General features: G+C 42.6%; 1 protein-coding gene across 1 annotated transcript in view; it reads right to left on the bottom strand.

The window, feature by feature from the left end:
- Window positions 1-23,119, bottom strand: part of LOC124612460 (SH2 domain-containing protein 5-like) — a 378,639-nt gene that overhangs the window by 126,939 nt on the left and 228,581 nt on the right. Inside the window, exon 2 of the mRNA XM_047140727.1 lies at window positions 1,966-2,040. Coding sequence (XP_046996683.1) covers window positions 1,966-2,040 — 75 coding nt within the window. The remainder of the gene's footprint in view (window positions 1-1,965; window positions 2,041-23,119) is intronic.

Genomic DNA, 23,119 nt, shown 5'->3' with positions numbered 1-23,119 from the left:
CTCACTCATCATCACTACAGTTGCCTACCCTCCGGAACGACGCGATACCCTTCCGCTGTCGGACACAGAGGGTCGCATAAGGAAACAACGTTCTTCAAAATGACGCAAGAGAAGGCGCCGCACCGTTTCCGGCCAAGGGGAGATGTTGCAAGTCGAGGATGACGCAGCCGTCGATCAGCACGACGCCCCCGAATACTCTACTGCCGCCGGAGACGTTGTGAGCTCGGAGACATCTACCGGTGTGCCAGCGCCCGTCTCCCTGCCGCCCCATGCGGATGCTGATGGACATATCACAGTTAATGGAAATATCACAGCTGACACTACACCACGAACCATTACATCATTATACACCTTGTGCCCGCCTCCACGGCGTCGCACAAGGAGGAGGTCGAGAAGCTGGACCCTGCGCCGTCGCGGCCGATCCACTGATCATACTCTTATCAAAATCCCATGCGGGCGAGCAGGATAACGTTCCACTGCGACATCCACGCATTTGCGCTGACGCCAGAGTGGACCAGCCTCTAGCAGTCCGCTACCGAATAGCAACTATCAACAACAAAAACATCCGTTCCAGGTTTAAAGTCTATCTTAGGCAGAACATGTTCTGGGCTTTTGATATTGATATCGCCCTTCTGCAGGAATTTCACTTGGCCGGTCTCCAAGATATCAATGGCTATACCGCCACAGAATGGCCATCTACATCCGCGACGGGATTTCTGTCACCGACGTCGCCTTCCTTCCATCAGCTTGGCACATGGTACTCACTGCAATGGGGACACGCATTATTAATGTCTACGCTCCTTCAGGCACCGACCAACGACACTAACGGGCCATGTTTTATTCAGGGAAAGTACGAAGCAACTGTCAACATGTTAACAGAAAAAGCGTTATTCTGCAAGACGATAATGCAAGACAGCACTGCCAAAGACCTATCCTCGCAAAAAATAATGCAAGACGATAATGTGACACAGCACTGCCAAAGACGAATCCACGCAAAATATGATGAGCTGGGATGAGAGGTACTGCCTCACCTACCATACGTAGCCAAAATTGCGCCGGCCAGTGTGGCCGTGCGGTTCTAGGCGCTTCAGTCCGGAACCGCGCGACCGCTACGGTCGCAGGTTCGAATCCTCCCTCGGGCATGGATGTGTGTGATGTCCTTAGGTTAGTTAGGTTTAAGTAGTTCTAAGTTCTAGGGGACTGATGACCTTAGAAGTTAGGTCCCATAGTGCTCAGAGCCATTTGAACCATTTTGAACCCAAAATTGCGCCTCTGGATTTCTGTATACTCTCATCGCTGCAACCATTTTTTTTCTAAGCGGCAAGTTGAAAATGTGGACGATATCCAAAATGTGATCTCCAGATATTTTGCTCAGTAACCAACTTTATTTAATTTTTTGGGTGAGTGACATTCAACACCCGTTATGACACTGAAAAAGCGCAATTTAACGATTGCTGCTTTTATTTATATCTTAGTGTGTACCGGTTTCGGTCATGGATCATTCTGTAAAGATGGCCCACGACCGAGACCTGCAGAAAAATGAAAATAGCTGATCGTAAAAACGAGTTTTTTCAATATGTTTTAGTGATCCGACATTGACAATATGCTCACTAGGTGGCAAAAGGTTGTTGATTACCAGGGTGATTGCATTATTTATTTAATATAAAAACTTGTTACAATATATATGTTAGAATTTAATGTAAAAAAATTTGCCACAAATGCTTATTTCAAAATAAAAGAAGACTAGGCAGGAAAAAGAATTCCTTAAAAACAATTGCAGAGCCTTTGGTCCCATGCGCTAAAATATTATAAATGGAGCAGTTTGGTTAAAAACAAAATCCAATAAAGCTTCAAAAGAAGAGTAGCAGTTACCATCAACTACAAGATAAACAGCATTAGTGAACAGGCTACTGTGCTGCTGACAAGCAGGCGCCAGCATTGGATACAGAGATCAGGTTGGCTTACCTTTCCGTCGGGAGTGCACACCTTGATGCCTGCCAGCGAGATGACGAGAAGCACTGGTTTGGTACGCGCCGTGCCCTGCAAACAGAGCAGACACACCTCTGGTTAGCGGCTGCCCTAATGGACGGCCCACCGATCGGCCTGATGGATTACGCGAACGTGCTCTAATTTGCGCTAACAATGTTCCCGCGGTCCAGTTAGGAGCGCGTAATCACTGCGAAATCTCTTCAGTTTCACCGCCTCTCTCTGGCGCACGCGCGCACACACACACACTAACATCGAGTGCGGGCTGTTCACAGAGGGCGTGCGGGCGGAACACCAGACTATCGTAGCGAAACTTGCCGCTGGCGGCATGCCCAGTAATCTCTTGTTGTTCCGCCGTCCCAATTGTTGTCGGCCACCAGCGTAAATGCCGCACGAGGAAACAGACATTCAGTTCGTCTAGCATCTGTATTGTTCAAGTTCGCGTGTGAAATGTGGAAAACGATTCCACCTTCAATTATTCTCCTTCCGCATATAACCAACCGGTCACAGAATTTACCCTGTTTTGCACGACTGTCGTACGTACGTAGACGTAGCAAATGCTATTGTATACTGAGGTGACAAAAGTCATGAGATACCTTCGAATACCATGTCCGACCTCCTTTCTCCCGGGCTAGTGCAGCAACTCGACGCAACAACAAGTCGTTGGAAGTCCCATCCAGAAATCCATGCCCCTCTGTACCCGTCCATAATTGTGAAATTTTTGACAATGCAGCAATTTGTGCACGGACTGATGTCTCACAAATGTTCGACAGGTCTCCTATCGGCGATCTGGATGGCCAATCATTCGCTCAAACTTCCCAGAACTTCTTCAGATCAGTCTCGAACAACTGACACGGCGCGTTGTCATCCACAAAAATTCCACCTTTTTTTGGCTGTAAATGGTCTTCAGTCAGCCTAACATAACTATTTCCGGTCAATGATCGATTCAGTTGAACCAGAGGACACAGTCGCTTACATGTAAACACAATCGCTTACATGTAAACACAGTCCACAGCACAGTAGCTTCAACAGTGCCTTGACAAATAGTGTCTATGGTTTCGTGGGGTCTGAGCCGCACTCGAAATCAGCTCTTACCAGCTTAAATCTGACCAGGTAATGGTTTTCCAATTTCTAGGGTCCAACAGAGATCGCCACGAGCCCAGAAGAGGCGCTGCAGGCGATGTCAAGCTGTTAGTGAAGGCACTCGCGTCAATCCGTCTGCTGCCGTACCCCTTAACGGTCAAATTTTGGCGCACTTTCTTAAAGGATACGTTCGTTGTGAGTCCCACATCGATTTATGTGTTTTCCTCATGAAGTGTTGCTTCTTTGTTAGCAATAACAACTGCTAAATCGTGGCTGTTCTCGGTCGTTAAGTGAAACCAGTCTACCACTGCGTTGTTCGTGGTGATAGGCAATGCTTGGAATGTGATATTGTCATCATACTCTTGACACTGTGCATCTCGGAGTACTGAATTCCCTAATCATTTCCAAAATTGAATGTTCCAGCCGTCTAGGTCCAAATACCATTCTGCGTTCAGGGTCTGTTAATTCCGGTCAGACGGCCGTAATGACGTCGGAAACTTTTCACAAGAATCTCTTGAGTGCAAATAACAGATCTGCCAATACAATGACCTTTTATACCTTGTGTACGTCAGACCACCATCATCTGTTTGTATACATATTGTCATCCTATGAATTTTGTTACCTCGGTGTACTGCGCTACGTTTCTGAAGTGCTTTCGAGAAATCTAGTTTCAAAGACGTACAAGTATGTTGAACACCTTTCGAAAGTGTCAGTCGTCGAGAGCTGGTGCCAGCTCAGTCGTCTTACGCGGCAGATTACAAGTACTGTGTCGTGTCTTGTGGTAGTCTGCCTATAGGTAGGTATATGTAGATTGTATCTGGTACACAGGAACCTGACGATGGTCAGATGACTGAAACTGGTTGTATAAATAAAGTATTTTACCAGCAGCTCAAGACGGTAAGACTTCATTTTTCAACGGTTTGAGGGACCACCTGTTGAAAATATCTTCGGTGCCTTTTCAGTATTCATGTGGATTACATAGACTTGTAATTGTTCATGGTCAATTTCCACTTTTGTCTATTAGTGTGATATGTGCAACTTTCATGCCTTTATGTACGGTACGGATAATCTCGTCAATCGAGCTGTTGTACGTATATGACTGCTAAAAATGAGCTATGTCTGAAGTGTTGGCAGAAGAGCCAACACCGTGTTGCTAGAGGAGGCCGAAATGCACGCTTTTAAGCTCACGTAGATTGGCGTGAGGTCTGGAACAAGGTAAAGTAATTATCCTATAAAGAAAAGAACGTAGTTCTTGGAATACTTAACTTTAATCCACAATTGGTATACATCGCTCTTGACGGTACATGTTATAACCTCAATACAAACTTGTAATGGCGCCTTGCTAGGTCGTAGCAAATGACGTAGCTGAAGGCTGTGCTAATTATCGTCTCGGCAAATGAGAGCGTATTTGTCAGTGAACCTTTCCTAGCAAAGTCGGCTGTACAACTGGGGCGAGTGCTAGAACGTCTCTCTAGACCTGCCGTGTGGTGGCGCTCGGTCTGCAATCACTGACAGTGGCGACACGTGGGTCCGACGTATACTACCGGACCGCGGCCGATTTAAAGGCTACCACCTAGCAAGTGTGGTGTCTGGCGGTGACACCACAATGTCACCAGCAAAATCCAGATGGAACCCAACCGGTATGCAGTCTGAACCGTAAAACTTGCCTTTATTGAGTGACGTGTTACGTCACTACGCCGGGGATATCGATTTCTAAATTACTCAATTTGGTAGCTTGTCGTCATCGGAAGGCCGACGGCATTTCTTGTAGTATCTACTATAAAAACATGAGAAAGATAGCACAGGCTTCCACCATGTTCATTCCGTGCACGGCTCTGTGTGACGCGTAGATTTTATTTTCAATGGGGCGCGCTGGGTAGCCGCGCTGTCTCAGCCATCTTGCCACGGTTCGTGCGGCTTCCCCCGTCGGACGTTCGAGTCCCCCTCCCTCGCGTATAGGTGAGTGTGTTCTCCTTAGCGTAAGTTAGTTGAAGTTACAGTAACTAGTGCGTAAGCTTAGGGACCGATGACCTCAGCAGTTTGGTTCCATAAGACCTTACCACAAATTTCCAAATTATTTTTAATAATGATAACGTAAAACATAGCTCATTAATATTTAAAAACAATGGGCGTTCAGGTATTGGTTTTTGACGGAGCTGTGAACTACCACAGTATCAGAAAGTGAAGAACAAAGCACTCCTCAAGAGATGGTATTTCTCACCGACCTTGCAACAGTGTAGAAGACAGTGAATGTTCCACGGGTCATATGCATGGTACGTTTTTATGACGTGAAACGAGTCATTTCACATTGACATCACAAATTAATTTGTAAATATGGCTACATGTTGAACATTTACAGTCTTTTTTTCTTTTTAAAGAAAATGGACAGATATGAATTAGTAACTCCTACCCATTATCTTATACTCATTACAGTAATAGAAATTCTTCTACGGACAAGGAGGAGTTGACAAGAAGAAACTTTTTCAGCTTGTTTTCAAATTTTACTTTGCTGTCTGTCGGACAGTTTATAACACTGGGCAAGTGATCAAAAATTGTAGTTGCAGCATTGTGCACCCCTTTTTGTGCTAAAGACAAATTTAATGTGGAGTGATAGGTGTCATTATTCTATTCGGTATTGTAACCATGTACATCATTGTTTCGTTTGAACTGCAGTGGACTATTTACAACAAATTTTATGAGGGAGTAAAAGATGTACTGTGAAGCAGTAGTCAGAATGCCCAACTTCTTAAACAGATGTCTGCAAGATGATCGTCTGTGAGCACTACATATTACTGTTAAACAGCGCGTTTGTGAGCAATGAAAACTTTCTTTCTAAAAATGAGATGTTCCAGAACGTTGTTCCATGTGACGACATTATTGAACGAATATATTCCAAATAAATCAGCTTACTGATTTGTCTCTCCTCAAGATTAGCAATTATTCTAACTGCAAATCTGGCTGAGCTAGGTTGTTTTAGGAGTTCCAAAATTTTCTTTTTCCAGTTTAAATTCCCATCAATATGGAAACATAATTTTCGACGCTATTTATTATTTCCTCAAATGGTTGAAATGGCTCTAAGCACTATGGGACTTAACATCTGAGTTCATCAGTCCCCTAGACTTAGCTACTTAAACCTGACTAACCTAAGGACATCACACACATCCATGCCCGAGGCAGGATTCGAACCTGCGGCCGTAGCAGCAGCGCGGTTCCGGACTGAAGCGCCTAGAACCGCTTGGCCACAACGGCCGGCTATTATTTCCTCACTATGTGTTATACTTATGGTTGGTATAGCACACTTAGGCGTGCAGAACTGAATATGTTGTGTCTTCTTAAAACTGAAGATGAGGCCATTCGCAGAACACCAGTAAATGATAATATTAACGACGTGTTTACCGTTTCTCCTGTTTCTGTATGTATGCGTGGATAGATTGCAATGCTAGTGCCATATTTAAAAAGGACTGAGTCTGCTTGTTGTGTGTGAGACGGAAGAATAATGCCCTTGGACTATATAGGTTGAATTGCTCAGTGCAGTATTGGTTTCTGTATTCTTTTGGTTAGGTATAACATACTCCCATACAATCGCTTCACGAAATACTTGACTTGTCGATCAAAGTATTCATCACATGGCTGACATAAAAGTGTGAAGATTCTTTATTACACATTGACTTTACCTCGTCGCGAACTGCAATGAATATTAATATTATGTTTGCTCGTTTCCGAAAAAAACATGATTCGTTACAGTGATACAAGTGGTTAGTGTAAGTTTAGGAAAAAATGACAAGACTGCTACGCAGTAAGGACATACTTTTATGATCTTATCCTTAATGGGTATGGGATCGAGTTTGTAAAAGTCAGTGTTAAAATGTCGGGTCAATTACCTATTTATAATACTAAAAACACTAGAAATAGTGCGTTTCATGGGTGATCCTTCGTCTTTAGTATTACTGTACAAGAACCTCTGAAAGCGACCAAAACCATAACCAAGTGCAAGAAAGTTAAAATAACGTAGCTACTTCCCTTGCAGCTATGTCTCGTTAAGTTATACATACTGATCACCGTCAGCTAAAAGAGCAGTTTAAAAATGGAATGTAATAAGTTGTCCACGGGTACAGGCAGCGCCACAATTACAGCGATGTGTATGCAAGGTCCGTGTGTCTTCATGAAACCCACTTCCCGCGTACAAAGACAAAAGTAACGCAACTGAGCTCTTCGTGAATCTAAACTTGAAATCAAAGAGATACCGATAAACAAAGGTTGTATGTAACCATGCCAGGTAGTCCGAAAATTCGAATCTTGTCTAACGGTATACTTTGAAGTTGCTGATTATAGACGATAAAAGAGACTTTCAAAAAGTTATTTGTGTCACTTGCAATCTGATCACTTAATGTTATGATTTCAACGCTATTCTGTCTCCAATTGTTTTAGAAGATCCAGATTCTTTCCGTTATCTTGTGTATGCAAAATTGGTCTATCCTCATAAATTCCCAGTATGGGATCGCCAGTTTCGTGAATGTGCACGGTTGCATTAGACTTCTCGCAATTGTATGTCGATAAGACGGGTGGCACTCCCATATGGTATTGAATAAGATCGTAAAACTTTGAAGCTCCACATCTCGAAAACGCTAGAGATGTTGATGATACTACAACATTCGTTCCTAGTCGGAAAACGAAAAATTAAGCGGTGTGTCAAATCTTCTAACGTTCGCTGTGTATGTAGAATGAACTATATCATTAGTTATTAATTCTTGTGTGAAGGTGATTTTCTGAGCAAACTGCGGCATGACCGTTAACATTTATCGGTTTAGTCCATTCGATATGTTGCGTTGTACGCTCGGTGTGTGGTCTGCAACAAAATGTAGTGGAGCGGGAATTGTTGGCAGCATGGTAACTAATGTATGAGATTTGTGAATAGTATAGGTACGATATTTACCCAAGAACGGAGACCTGTACTTCAATTTAGCTTTCGTTCAGTTATAATTATTTCACTTAAAGTCTACAGCAAATTAACGGTTTTACGCAAATACGTGCTGCTCTGTAATGTGAAAACAGTTAGAAATACTGTTATTACAGATATCTGATGGAAAATGGAAATGAGCGGTTGGCGTCACTGGCCGGGAAGCCCCTTACGGGACAGGTCTGGCAGCCTTGGCGCAGGTTTTACTACATTCGACGCCACATTGGGCGACCTGTGTACCGGATGTGAATGAAATGATGATGAAGACAACACAACACCCAGTCCCTGAGCGGAGAAAGTTGCCAACCCAGCTGATAATGCATATGAATGGTGCCTTCTGCAGTACCAAATCATTAAATTGCAAATTTTGTAATTATTAAACTGAAATTCAGGGCATAAAAGAAAGATGTTAGTCATTTCAATTATGACGTTAATCAAGACGAAACCTATTAAAAGAAAGTAAAAAAAATTGAAGAAATAAACAAAAATAAAGAAAAATAAACCGGAAATGTTTTAAAAATGTATAGTTTGTGAAATAGTTTCATTGTTAAACGTCGCTCTGAATTCTCTTTCCTTGTTTCAGGGCCAACGTTGGGGAGATTCACGGCCGTCAAAAATAGGTCTGAGCAGGTGTGCATGGCGAGCACTTGAAACAAGAATTCAGTATTAAAATACATAGCGTAGAGCCCGTACTAAAAATTATCTGATTTGTAAATGTAAAATTCGATAAATCAAGATTTTGTATAGATATTTAGATGAAATTTTGTCTGGAAATGTGCTAAGTGGAAGAAACAGCTTTTTAAATCTGCATTTTGATTTACAAAACAAGATTGAAAATCTGATTTTCTTTTTTAGATTTTACAAGTTTACAAGCATTGACTGCGACTAAAAAGAACAAACTGCACCATTAACTTGAAGAACGCAGCAGGTAAAACCAGATAAGAAAGTATCATTATTTAACTGTACCTACGTTTTTTCCCAATTCAAGTGCTAAAATTTCCAAACAGTTAATGCAGGAGCAAGAACAGTCTAGTTAGCTATGCTTCCCAATAACACTGTTAATGTTACGTAGGAGACTGCAGTTTGTCTTTCGCCACATGGTTGCAAACGTCCATATGGAGGATTAACCATCCGAAACCACTACGCTTTGAAAACGACATTGTGAAATGGCAGAAATCCATTCACTGTAATTAATAACTGTGGCAACCACTTCATAAAGAAAGTAACACAGTTGCAGAAGATTCGTGTAATTGTCTAAGTGAGAACTGACTTAGTCATTTTGCAGCAGCAGGTCAGTACGAGTACAATACGCGCTGTCGCTCACTGTATCTGGAGCTTTTGGAAAAGCGAAATATGTACGTGCGGTGGCTGACGAACACGTGGATCTCATAATTAGGACTTCAGTTACGGAAATTGAGGTAAACAGCAGCTATTTACGTAAGCGGACTGTGAAATGGACACAGCAACGCATCCGACCCGCTCTGAATTCCTAGTTTGATTTGTAATTCTACCACACATAGCATAATTAAATTAACGTAATGCAACACAAGCCTTGCCAACAGCCGTACTGACACTGCCTGGAGCAATTTGATAAAACAAACCCTGGCACAACACGAAGTAAATTTTTTGAAAAAGCACTAAAGAAATGTTACTTTTATTTTCAAGAATACAGGAAAGTACAATAAATAAAAACGCCGTAACCACCGCAAAGGGAGAGAACTTCCAGAATGTTATATTCTGCTAGCATGGGTGCTGATTATATTTGTGGAATAATTTCGTTCAGCGGCTGGAATTGTTTACATTCTTACACTGATCATTCTTGTCCTAAATTCTGTAACCGAAAATCTAAAATAGGAGAAAATGTTTTGCACCACGTTTTAGAGATCCAGTCGAGTATTGTTCAACCTGTTTTAATAAGGTAGTGTTCGTAGAGCTTCCGCACCTTCTATATATCGAAGTACGAAGCAACTTATTTGGCGCCGCCCTTGTGGCTTCTGGTGCGAAGTGGCGCACATGTGTCTTGCTGAGCTGGTCTGAGGTCTTTTAGGTTGGTTGAGGGTGAGTCGGTGCTTACGTCTACTAGAAAAGAGTTCCCCGAAGAGCAGCGGCGTGGTGGGATGGTCAGGGGCAATGAGATAAACGGGCCCTGCAACAAAATTGTAATGTCACACACTTCAGGAATGGTCGGCTCCATGCAGGGCCCACTGGTAACCAATATTTAATTGAAAAGTTGAGGGATTGCAGAGCACTCTCACTTTTGATACAGTGTCATGCTGCTTAATGTTCATAGGGAATGTGATCTTTATTACTTGGTTGCTATATTTGATAAAATCTGACTTCATTCATACGATGAAGTGGTTGGCAGTAATTAATGCTTTTGCTTGTGTGCTCTGGTGAAGCGACAGCAGAGGGCTACCTGTGTTCGAAGAAAGGGGGTGCCGAGTTAATTGACAGCAGTGAAAGTGTAAGGTGGCTGAGAACGGAGGTGACCTTTTTTGTGCAGAACCTGGTGAAAACTTTTGCCGACAGTCAAGTCCCCCGTTCTCATTGAGCAGACACAATGGGTGGCGCCAGTCAGTCGGTAGCCACATCCAGGTAGGCTGACTAGCGCCAAGGAGTCGCTGCAGCTATGAGCGGCGCATTGTAAGATCTGATGAATGGCAATAAAGCAGAGTATGGACCCTTGTTATGTAGAAAACGAATGAGACGGCTGAGAGTTTCTGCGGATTCCATGGGACAGGGTAGTGGCACCCAGGCGTCCAGACTCTGCTATGAAACGTATTTGTGAATGTACAAGGCGTTTAGCGCGTTTATTGCCGTTTTTGGAAAGTTCGAAATGGATGTAACAGGGGAGATAACGGTATTTTTATGGAGGGCCGTGGTTCAATCCAAGTCACGGTCTTAGCAAAGACGCATGGGAAAGAGGGCGCGAAGCCGAATCTTTTTTTCCTTTTTTCCCAATTAATTTTTAAAGTCGCCGGTTGGTCAAATCTGTGTGTGCAGAGCAAGGGGGCGGTCTCTCAGCTTCTAATGCTTGGCTTGGCTAAAGTCGGTGTAGTCTAAGCATGCAAATGTGCTATGCTACCGAGTTGTGGAGGGAAGCTGTAGAGAAAGCGATCACTCTTGTACTGGCATTTCGCTAGTAAAGAACGGCAGGTCTTTATCTAGACGGTGAGACTTGTGACCTTTGCTAGTGTGCCACTTACAGCCTGTGCCAGTCACCATCTGAACCATCAGAGGTACTGGTTGTTGCATCATGCACACAACGAGTTATGCACAGGTGTATTTATTTGTTTTGAGTCGGCCATCTAAACGTTTGACATATTCTGCCACTCCTAGTCATGTCACAGACTGAAATTGGTTTGGCAGACCAGCAAACGGGTCCACCTGCACACTGGAGTCCGCCGGGGTTTCAGAGACTCATAGTGAACTACCTGTGTTCCGAATCAGCCGAACGCGAGGCCGCGTACTTGCATATTTCCGGGCATGCGCCGTTAACAACAGATTGTCGCTGTCTTTGGCTGCAGTCGGTCAGCGCGTCATGCCGTGCTGCCCTCACCTGCAGAAGGGTAAAGTATTCGCTGCTACGGCGTAGGGCTCCAATATATGCTTCTCAGCACCCTGTTCTTTGGAACCATGTTTTTCTTTATGGAATATAGAGTACAGATGCTTGATAGTAGTGTATATTTTGGGGTATACCACAGATTCACATTTATGAAGTCAGAGAAAGCGATCAGTTCTTGTTAGTGTGGTGTGTTGATCCCCAGCTGATCACGTTGTTGACCATAGACCGCATATTACTGAAAGCGTTTCTCAGATAAAATGTTTGTGAGGCGTTTCTATAGCCATATTTTGTCACGTGATGTTAGGAATTAATAAATCAATTGTTATTTAGACCACAACTTCTCCCCGTGTTCTGATTTTCATTAGCTTTGCCTGACTGAACTAGAAGCTTGCAAAGTTACCCACTAAAGGTGTCAGTTTTTCCTGTGCTATTGAGAACTTGCAACCCGTGCAGTTAAGATTTATGAAACTCTTCTGAAATAGTGACTCGGTCCCTGTCAGAGATGGTTACTGGCACTGCAGTGTCACGTGCCGTGAAGCAGGCGCCCTGGTCTGTCTTTCTCAAGGGAGGTGCGCCTGCGAGTTTGGTGTATGAGGTGAAGAATTCTAGAAAGGTGCACGTTGGTGCAGCGTCTGTCAGACTTCTGAGCGGTGTAAGCTTCGCTTCGGTACTGCAGACTCCAGTTAGAGTGCTGCTTGGGAGGAGAGCGTAGATATCGGTATTGTCATCTATTTAGCTGCTTTAAAGTAAATTACTGTTTTGGATCGATGGTGGAACCAAGTGGAGGACCGTATTATTGCTAAGTCGGCTCCAGCGTGTTAAACTCTGTTATTTACAGTTATAACGAGTGATTCACCATGTGGTAGTGTCCACGAGTGAACTTTGGAGATTCTGTTAAACATTTGTAGTAAGGGAAAGATTGTCTGTGGAGCTTTTCAGTCGGACGCTTATGAATCGTGTCAATTGCAGTTCACTTTCTATGGTATTTTACGGTTCTACTTGTCGTGGCGAAATAGTCAACAGTATTTTCAGAATTTAGCTTCGGACGTCGTTCTGTGGTTTGTTATGGCCCTCCCAAGAGTTTAAAGTCACAAATATTTTCATACTGCCTTGCTGAGGTTGCCTTGCGACAGTTGTTAATTTCTGTCTGGTCTACCCCACAGTACTGCTGTTTCGTGCGGTGCGGTATAGTCGAAGTGTTGAATAGTACCGCATCTACTCCCTCGCCCATTTTAAGATTTGCGAGCCGCATCTATATCCACGTATAATCCGAGTATGACATTTGTGTAAGTTGGTTGCGCCCTGTTAAAGTTTTGTACATCGTGGAAAATCTTTCACGTGCCGCACGTGATCCTGAAGGAGAGCACCGTGCACAAAAGCGCATCACAACGACGAAATCAAAAGATGTGTACTGTATACTGTATTATTTTAACGGATGTAATCACTGAGATTAAGAGTTGATGTGTGTGTTTTTTATTTATTTTGAAAGGAAAAGATAACATACCTGGCTAATTATAACATCTATGCTTAATTATTTGTTATAATTCGTTGGGTGTAGTACGCATCACATGTAGGGAGGTTTATGGTGTAAGGTGTTTGAAAGGAAGGAAAATTATTGTGATACGGAGCGCATCCTAGAGGTGTACGTTGATAGTAATCAGATTTTATTGCATTCAAGCTGTTGTAGTCAAATATTTTATTGCATTTAGAGATCACACATGATATCTACGAAAATTTTGGTATTGTCATGTAGCGTTCGATTCTTCTATTTAATTTGCATTATGCAATTTGTATTTTTTTCCTTTGCTTGGAAAGGGATTTTAAGTTTTAAGCGTTGCAAATTGATTCTGAGAGCTGTTCTCTGATCTGTTAAAATAATACTTCAGGAACGTTCATTAATAAACTATACTGATGATCTTTTTTTCACTTACTATTTTAAAATCAAGTTAATAAAGTTGTAAAATTTTAAAGGCAACAGAAGGCTTTCATTAGAGGAACAGTGCCTACCCATACTCCCCACAACTTTCTCGTATTCAAAGCATTGGCCTTCGGGCGTTGTCTGATGTTATACCCGGTATCTATACGAGCCATGCCAAGGTGTTTGTATAATTCAGAGAATTCAGAGTGTAAGGTGTCTTTTGAGTTTCCTGTAAACTGGTATCAGTGAAATTCTTATAATTCTTTAAGGTTGTGTTAATAATAATATTATTTATTTGGATATTGACAAAAAAGTAAACGTCTTTTCTGGTACAAAGGTGAACATCTTGTAGCACCTAATCACTTGCTTCTCTTTATTGCTGCCTAGCTCCTTTTATATAATTTACGATTTACTACCTGTGGGCAGAATCTGCAATTTACGTCGCACGCCTGTTTGTAACGGGTGTGGGCTGAGGTCTTGGATTTTTCTACGTGGGTATTCAAGATGCACAGAAATCGAATAATACAGTTTAAGACAGTATACAAACTTATTTATCGACAAAATACTATGGTCATTCGTTTAAGTGTAGTGTGATCTGCATATAAAACCTCAGTCATGGTGTCTGAGTTCTGTATCTACGTTTCATTTTAGCTAACTTTTACCATTAGCAAACACTGTCTTTTATAATCACAGAAAAAATAATATACGTTTAAAACAGCTGAAATTTGCACTGATGAAAATGCTCCTTTGTCTCTATGAGTACAGACAAAAAAAACTTTACAACGCAGTCTGACCTAATTCCGTGAGTAACATAACAAGACAACATCTGCTTCACGCAGCATTTAAATTGAGCATAGGGAATGGTTAATTCACTTTAATGACTAAGTTTACTAACAATAGAACTAACATTTGACATAGATGAATATTTCTCATATTAAAGGTTAAACATATGCAGTGAGCATTCTTGGTTCATAAATGTAATTTTAAGTATCTTTCTACAAGAACATAAAAAATCTGATTATTCGAAGAACGTGTGCTGGACCATAACTGAGCAAGTGCTGCTCTAAAGATCTCGACGAAACCTTACCTTCTGGTAGCGGTAAGAATATTACTAACGGATACTGAAAGTTACCTCACACTGACTGAACAAATAATGCGCATGAAAAGTGAACAAATAACTGCACTGAAGCCTAATGATCACGGTTGCATACCCATTACTGAATAATTTATAAGATCACGGCTACACGACTGTTTGTTCTCAAATTAATGATGGGAAGGTGTGTGAATATATAATGAGTTTTACAAGAATCACGTTGTGACTACCGTGGCAAGGCATAATGTTAGGTCACCAAGTCTGGAAAATATAACGATCGTTAGGTGACGAAGAACGGATTTTATACACCTTGGTTACGAGTTTGAAGGTGCATGGAGCAACAGACTATAGCCTACTCTAATCGAAAATGCGGTCCCACCACACTACTCCAAATGAATCGGTAGAGACGTGAACACATTACACCAATATGGAACAAAGAACAACCCATTTTCAGTAAACGCAATTCCGCCGTTTACGGAAGGAAAAATGCAGATCACAATTTTCATTATAAGTTTTGAGATACAAATTCAGGTCATAATCAACAAGCACTCTCTTTCTCTCTCTCTCTCTCTCTCTCAATATACAGGATGATCATAATTAAAGTTAACCTTTCAAACCGCTGCAGAGATAACACCACTGGTCGGAATGACGTATAATTGCAATGCAGTATTATCGGAGATGAGGGGGGGGGGGGGGGGGGGGGACGTATGGCAGAAGAAAAAAATAGTTACAAAATGTAGCAATAGAAGGCGCTGTAGGTATCATAATTTAACAGTGGTCGACTACGAATGACAAATGAATCATACAACAATGCCTAAGGTGTACGTTTGACGTTAAGCAAACTGTACTACTCAGTGTGTATGGGTGTACAGATGTGACACAGTTACGTAAGCCCAACCACCAAGGCAAGGTCATATCACATCGGATGGTAACAATCGGTTCTTAATTGTCTCGAGACTAAAAAGCGCATAAAAAGCATCAATCACATCGACTTTTAATTGTCCTGGGGTCAAAAACCGCATAAAAAGCATCAGTCACATCGATTTTTAATTGTCCTGGGGCCAAAAACCGCATTAAAAGCATCGATCAGAAAGCAAATCGGATTATTCATTTCCGTGTGACTGGCGCAAAACATGTTCAGTATGCTGTCAACCTTTTCCCGCAACGAGTTGAAATCGAGAAACAGCATGTTCCACAACTGATCGAAGTGTTTCTGGGGTCATGTTCAGAACGTGTTGCGCAATGCGTGCCTTTAATGCAGCTGTGTTTGCAATCGCAACACTGAACAAAACACCTTTCAGATAGCCCCACAGCCAGAAGTCAGACGGATTAAGATCAGGTGATCGGGACGGCCAGGCTGTAGTGAAATAGCGGCTGATAATTCCAGCATTTCCGAAATGGCGCTTCGGAAGCTGCTTAACTCGATTTGGAATGTGTGGAGGTGAGCAATCTTACATAAAGATGAACCCATCCAAACATCCACGCTGTTGGAGAGCTGGAATGAGTTGTTGCGCAAAAGTCACTCATAGCGCTTATCGGTGACGGTACAAGTAACAGGAGCGGAAGAACCTGTCTCTTCGAAAAAATATGGCCCTACGATAAATGAAGCCGTAAACCCGCGCCACTCAGTGACCTTTCCAGGATGAAGTGGTACTGATTTGCGTGTGGATTTTCCGTTGCCCATATTCGACAATTCTGTGTATTGACATATCCTGTCAGATGGAAGTGGACTTCGTCTCTCCACAAAATCTTCCATGGCCAATCATTGTCCACTTCCATGCGAGAAGGAAATTCTAAGGCAAAGGTATCTCTTGCTGGCGGGTTAACAGGAAGCAATTTGTGCACATGTGTAATTTTGAATGAAGAGCAAAGAAAGATGTTTCATAGGATTTTTCGTGCCGTGATCACGGGTATGTCCAATGTTCGGGCAGTTCTCTGGGACTACACGTTTGCACACCACCACTCGTCTCCTCCTGCTTACACTGACGTCGAATCTATTCGTTGCCTCCCTCTACCAGGCTGAACACCAAAGAACCTGTCTTTTCGAATTTCCGAATCACTTTGTCCAGACCCACGGCAGTCGTCACACCAACGCCTTTTTCCAACCCTTCAGTGTCCGGAACTTCTGCAGACACACATGTGTACAGGCATCACTCTTGTAATACAGCTTTACAAGCAAGAGCGCGATCCTGCATTGAGACAGTCATGGCGAAGGATCCAGACGCGAAAGGAGGAAAAGCAGTCTACCCGGCGTGTTTATATCAACTTCAATGGGTCGTGCGCACGACAGGTGTTTCTATTAACGTATTGTGTCACATACAGCGCCGTCTGTTGCTCAATTTTCTCACCCTTTTTTTTCCTTCTGCCATCCGTTTTCCCCCTTCTCCGATAATATTCCATTGCACTTTGACGTTTTTGTGACCAGTGGTGTTAATTCTACAGCGTTTCGAAAGTTTAACTTCAAATGGCTCAAATGGCTCTGAGCACTATGGGACTTAAACCTAACTAACCTAAGGACATCACACACATCCATGCCAGAGGCAGGATTCGAACCTGCGACCGTAGCGGTAGCGCGGTTCCAGACTGTAGTGCCTAGAACCGCTCGGCCACCCCGGCCGGCGTTTAACTTCAATTATAATCAGCCCGTACATATGTCTTTGCAGCCACATTATCACACTACAGCACAGTCAAGAATGACCATGTTCGACAATGGTGGACGTACCGTCATACGGAACACGTAATGCACCAACGAGCACTGACGAAAATGACCGTTTTGGTGGGCCAAGTGCTAAGGTGTGGGGAGACATAATGTTGCTTGGGCGTATTGATGTCCAGAAATCTGAACACGGTACACTCACTCGTCAACGTTATGGTAACACTGTACTCCTTCACAATGTTTTTCTTTTCAGGGGTGGATCAGACCATGACTTCATTTCTATGGATTACAATGCGTTACCCCATCGAATTGGGCAGGTGGAGAAGCCCCCTTTCTATCAGCAATTTATCGTAGATCGCTGGAAGAACGTAAAGTACCTAGCGACTGGAAGAAAGCGCAGGTCGTTCCCATTTTCAAGAAGGGTCATAAATCAGATGCGAATAATTATAGGCCTATTTCGCTTACGTCAATCTGTTGTAGAATAATGGAACATGTTTTGTGTTCTCGTATTATGACGTTCTTAGATAATACAAATCTCCTTCATCATAACCAACATGGATTCCGCAAACAGAGATCATGTGAAACTCAGCTCGCCCTATTTGCCCAAGAAATTCACAGTGCCGTAGACACTGGCGAGCAGATTGATGCCGTATTCCTGGACTTCAGGAAGGCATTTGATACGGTTCCGCACTTACGTTTAATGAAAAAAATACGAGCTTACGGAATATCGGACCAGGTTTGTGATTGGATTCAGGATTTCCTAGAAGAAAGAACACAACATGTCATTCTTAACGGTTCAAAATCTGCAGATGTAGAGGTAATTTCGGGAGTACCGCAGGGAAGCGTGATAGGACCTTTATTGTTTACAATATACATAAATGACTTAGTTGACAACATCGGTAGCTCCGTGAGGCTATTTGCAGATGACACGGTTGTCTACAAGAAAGTAGCAACATCAGAAGACTCGTACGTACTCCAGGAGGACCTGCAGAGGATTAATGCATGGTGCGACAGCTGGCAGCTTTCCCTAAACGTAGATAAATGTAATATAATGCGCATACATAGGGCCAGAAATCCATTCCAGTACGATTATGCCATAGGTGGTAAATCATTGGAAGCGGTAACGACCGTAAAATACTTAGGAGTTACTATCCGGAGCGATCTGAAGTGGAATGATCACATAAAACAAATAGTGGGAAAAGCAGGCGCCAGGTTGAGATTCATAGGAAGAATTCTAAGAAAATGTGACTCATCGACGAAAGAAGTAGCTTACAAAACGCTTGTTCGTCCGATTCTTGAGTATTGCTCATCAGTATGGGACCCTTACCAGGTTGGGTTAATAGAAGAGATAGACATGATCCAGCGAAAAGCAGCGCGATTCGTCATGGGGACATTTAGTCAGCGCGAGAGCGTTACGGAGATGCTGAACAAGCTCCAGTGGCGGACACTTCAAGAAAGGCGTTACGCAATACGGAGAGGTTTATTATCGAAATTACGAGAGAGCACATTCCGGGAAGAGATGGGCAACATATTACTACCGCCCACATATATCTCGCGTAATGATCACAACGAAAAGATCCGAGAAATTAGAGCAAATACGGAGACTTACAAGCAGTCGTTCTTCCCACGCACAATTCGTGAATGGAACAGGGAAGGGGGGATCAGATAGTGGTACAATAAGTACCCTCCGCCACACACCGTAAGGTGGCTCGCGGAGTATAGATGTAGATGTAGATAGTATATTCGGCGAATGGAATGGCCTGCCAGTTGCCCCGATTTAAAACCCACTGAGCACTTGTAGGACGCGTTGGGGAGACGTCCACATGCACCATTGACCATGCAGTAGTTATCAGCCCTGCTATTGAAGGAATGGAACGCATTGTCCCAAGAACTCCTTACCAAACTTGTAGCCAGGATGGTAGCACATTGCAGAGAATGCATTGCCGTTGGTGACCACGCACCGTATTAAGAACCGCCTTTTGTAATGTCCAGGAGACCAACAAAAACAACGGTGATTTCACTACCATTATTGTCTTGGATGTTTGTCTCACTGTCTATTTCTTTCAATTATCGTCTGTACTACGCTGTAGCGGTTCTATCAATTTCGAGCTATGTCGCTTGGTGGTGATAAATTAAAAGGAAGTTAGTTCTGTCCTTTCCTGCAGGCCAATGTGCTCTCAACCCAATAATTCCAGACAGTTACAAATTAATCGGAATGAAATGTATTGCAATGTTTGTCAGTACTTCGTAGAATATCCTTTAGATTTAACTACTGCCTCGTTTGTTGGCGACATCGAATCTACAAAATCTGGGGAACCTACTTGTTTGATTACTCTGAAGCATAGATTGCTGATGGCCTATAGCAGCTTCCCCTTTTTACTGGGACTGCGACGTGAAACCATTATTTTCAGCCTTGAACACTCGTTCTCAGTCGGGCTGAGATTGGTACGGTTGCCAGGCCAAGTCACCATGCTAATATTGTGGTCAAGGGAACCAATTCTTACTAATTCTAGCTCACTGTCTCGTAAGGTACACTGATCGTTGCCACCTTGAAACAAATCACGGATATAAGGAAGAAATATCAATATTAAGAAACTTTATTGGTACTTCTAGGCGTTATTGTTGCCATGTAACACTTGTAGGTGCCCAGTGCCATCATGCCTCGCCATGCAACCTCACTCCACGACGTAGATCGGATGCTTCACAAAGGCAGTAGTGTGCTCTGACAAGTCTTCCCCTTCTCGACCCCAGTTTAGGTATTGCCTCCAAAGGCGTTGTTATTAGTCTCGTCGCAGCTCGTAGTCTAGTAGCTAGCGTTGCTACCTCTGGATCACGGGCTCCCGGGGTAGACTCCCGGCCGGGTTGGGGATTTTCTCAGCCCGGGGACTGAGTGTTTGTATTGTCCTCCTCATTTCATCATCAACCTCATCCTTCGTGACAGTGGCTAGGTTGGATTGTGAAAAAAATTGGACTGTGGAAAAAAAAACTAGACTGTGAAAAAATTGGGGGTTTTTACGGGAGCTGATAGCCGCGCAGTTGAACGCACCACAAACCGAACATCATCATCTTAGTCTCGTCAGTCTATACGACTCTATACCAGTCTTCTTGCGTCTACTCCCTGTGCGCCAAATCCCAATGCATGCGTTTCTTTCTCTACTTAGTTAGGGCTCGTTCCTTTAGGTCCTCGCTGGCAAACATTTATTACAAAATTTTCTGTCTGACCACTCGATCTTCTGTCTCAGCTTAGCAACAATGCACTGCTGACTGCTACGGTGCGCTTTTTCTCGCTGGATAAAGCAATAATAACACGTAGGCATAGTTTGATTACTCGGAACAGAACAAATGACAAACTTACTTTGCAGCTACACATGCGATTAGAAAGGTAAAGTTTTTAAACCTCTGTCAGTTAAGTTTTCTTTATTTCTAATGAAAAATATAACACCTACAATTTCCAAAAAATAGAAGCCTATTATTTAGCAAACATATCGTAAACAAAAAACGGAAGCAGACTTTATTGATTTAATATACCACAACTTACGTACCGAAACGTAAAGTTTCCAGAATTAGTACCTCTGCTGTAGAAGTACTTGTGGATTGTAGTTCACATTCTTGTAAAACACTGCTATGTCCGTACCAGACGCTACTTCGTAATTAATAACAGGATATACAGTCATAGTTGTATTTATGACTTGAAAAGAATCGAAACACGTTCATTGAATTTGTCGACCTAGAAAAAGCGTTTGACAATGAAAAGTCTAAGATGTTTGAAATAATCAGAAAAATAGAGGCAAGTTGTAGAGAAAGTCAGGTAATATTCCAAGATGTGTGAGACCCAGAAAAAATAGTAAGAATGGAAATCCAAAAAGAAATGTTCAGAAAAAAGGCCTAAGACCAGAACACTGGCTTTCTCTTTTATTCAATCTGCGTTTCACACAATCAATGAAGGAAATGAAGAAAAGATTCAAGAGTGACATTAAAATGCAGGGTGATCTAATAATGATAATGGTGTTCTTTGTGAAACCAAGGAAGAACAGTGGACCTGTTGAATGAGCTGAACAGTTTCCTAAGCAGAGAATATGGATTGAGAGTAAGCCAAAGAAAGGTGGAAGTATTGAGGAAGAGCATCAGTGAGATTAGTGAAAAAGGCAACATAAAAATTTGGGGCTACATAGTAGACGAAAAGAATTCAATTATCCTAGAAGCAAAATAACTCAGACGAAGGAAGTGGACTATTGGACAGAATCAAAAGTGCACTCCTCGCTAGAAGATGACTGATAGTATCAAACATAAGGTTTGAATGAGAAGATCATGCATCATTGGGTAGAAGTGTGTCATTGGTTGCTGTAAAACAGGCGATGGCGTGCTATTAGCAAAGACACTCGCTTCGGTCGTCTGCTGCCATTGCCCATTAACGCCAAATTTCGCAGCACTGTACTAACGGATACTTTCGTCGTACGTCCCACGTTGATTTCTGTGGTTATTTCACGCAGTGTTGCTTGTCTGTTAGCACTCACAACTCCATGGAAACGCTGCAGCTCTCGGTCGTTAAGTGAACGGTGTCGGCCACTGCGTTGTCCATTGAGCAGGTAATATCTGTGGTACGAAATTATAATGCAATCCAAAGCTTTAGCTACTCACAAGCAGCTAAAGGTCTGGATTTCATTATAATTTCATTCTTCGAGAGCTGCAAGATCATCAATGGCATCTGTACAGTTACCAGCTTCATAATGAAATGCGTTATTCTCGGCACACTACTGATATTGTGGATCTCGGACTACTGAGTTCCCTAACGATTTCCGAAATTAAATGACCCACGCGTCTCGCTCCAGCTACCATTCCGCGTTCAAAGTCTGTTAATTCCCGTCGCGTACTTATAATCATGTCGGAAAAGTTTTCATAGGAGTCACGCGAGTAGAACTGACTGTTTCGTCAATGCTCTGCTCTTTCATACCCTGCGTACGCGGGACTACCGCCTTCTGCGCACTCCCATACCTCTATCCTACGACTTTTTGTCACTTCAATGTATAATCTATCTTGTACAGAAGCTGCTTTCCATGCATCTCCCTGCCCTCATGATGTAGGAAAATAAAAATTTATGCTCACTAGACAGCTGATCTGATCTTATTTGCCAATTCTCAGAACTGCTGCAACTAAAACAAACATGCTTACTTCCATGACATCATGATCTGGCGTTCCCCAAGGTAGTGTTATAGGCCCTTTTCTGTTCCTTACGTACGTGTATAAACAATTTTGGAGACAATCTGAGCAGCCGTCTTCAGTTGTTTGCAGATGATGCTCTCGTTTATCGACTAATAAAGTCATCAGAAGATAAAAACAAACTACAAAAAGATTTAGAAAAAATATCTGAATGGTGCGAGAAGTGGCAGTTGACTCTAAATAACGAAAAGTGGGAGGTCATCCACACGAGTGCTAAAAGGAACTCGTTAAACTTCGGTTACACGATAAATCAGTTTAATCTAAAAGCCGTAAATTCAACTAAATACCTAGGTATTACACTTACGAACAATTTAAATTGGATGGAACACATAGAAATTGTTGTACCGAAGGCTAACCAAAGACTGCGTTTTATTGGCAGGACACCTAGAAAATGTAACAGACCTACTAACAAGGGAACCTCCCCATCGCACCCACCCTCAGATTTAGTTATAAGTTGGCACAGTGGATAGGCCTTGAAAAACTGAACACATATCAATCGAGAAAACAGGAAGAAGTTGTGCGAAACTACGAAAAAAATAAGCAAAATATACAAACTGAGTAGTCCATGTTCAAGATATCCAACATCAAGGAGAATGTTACTACAGGAGCGCCGTGGTCTCGTGGTTAGCATCAGTAGCTGCGGA

The sequence above is a fragment of the Schistocerca americana genome, chromosome 1, assembly GCF_021461395.2.
Source record: "Schistocerca americana isolate TAMUIC-IGC-003095 chromosome 1, iqSchAmer2.1, whole genome shotgun sequence".
Taxonomy (NCBI): Eukaryota; Metazoa; Arthropoda; class Insecta; order Orthoptera; family Acrididae; genus Schistocerca; species Schistocerca americana.
The sequence above is the reverse complement of the archived record's forward strand: the minus strand, read 5'-3'. Positions and strand labels throughout refer to the sequence as shown.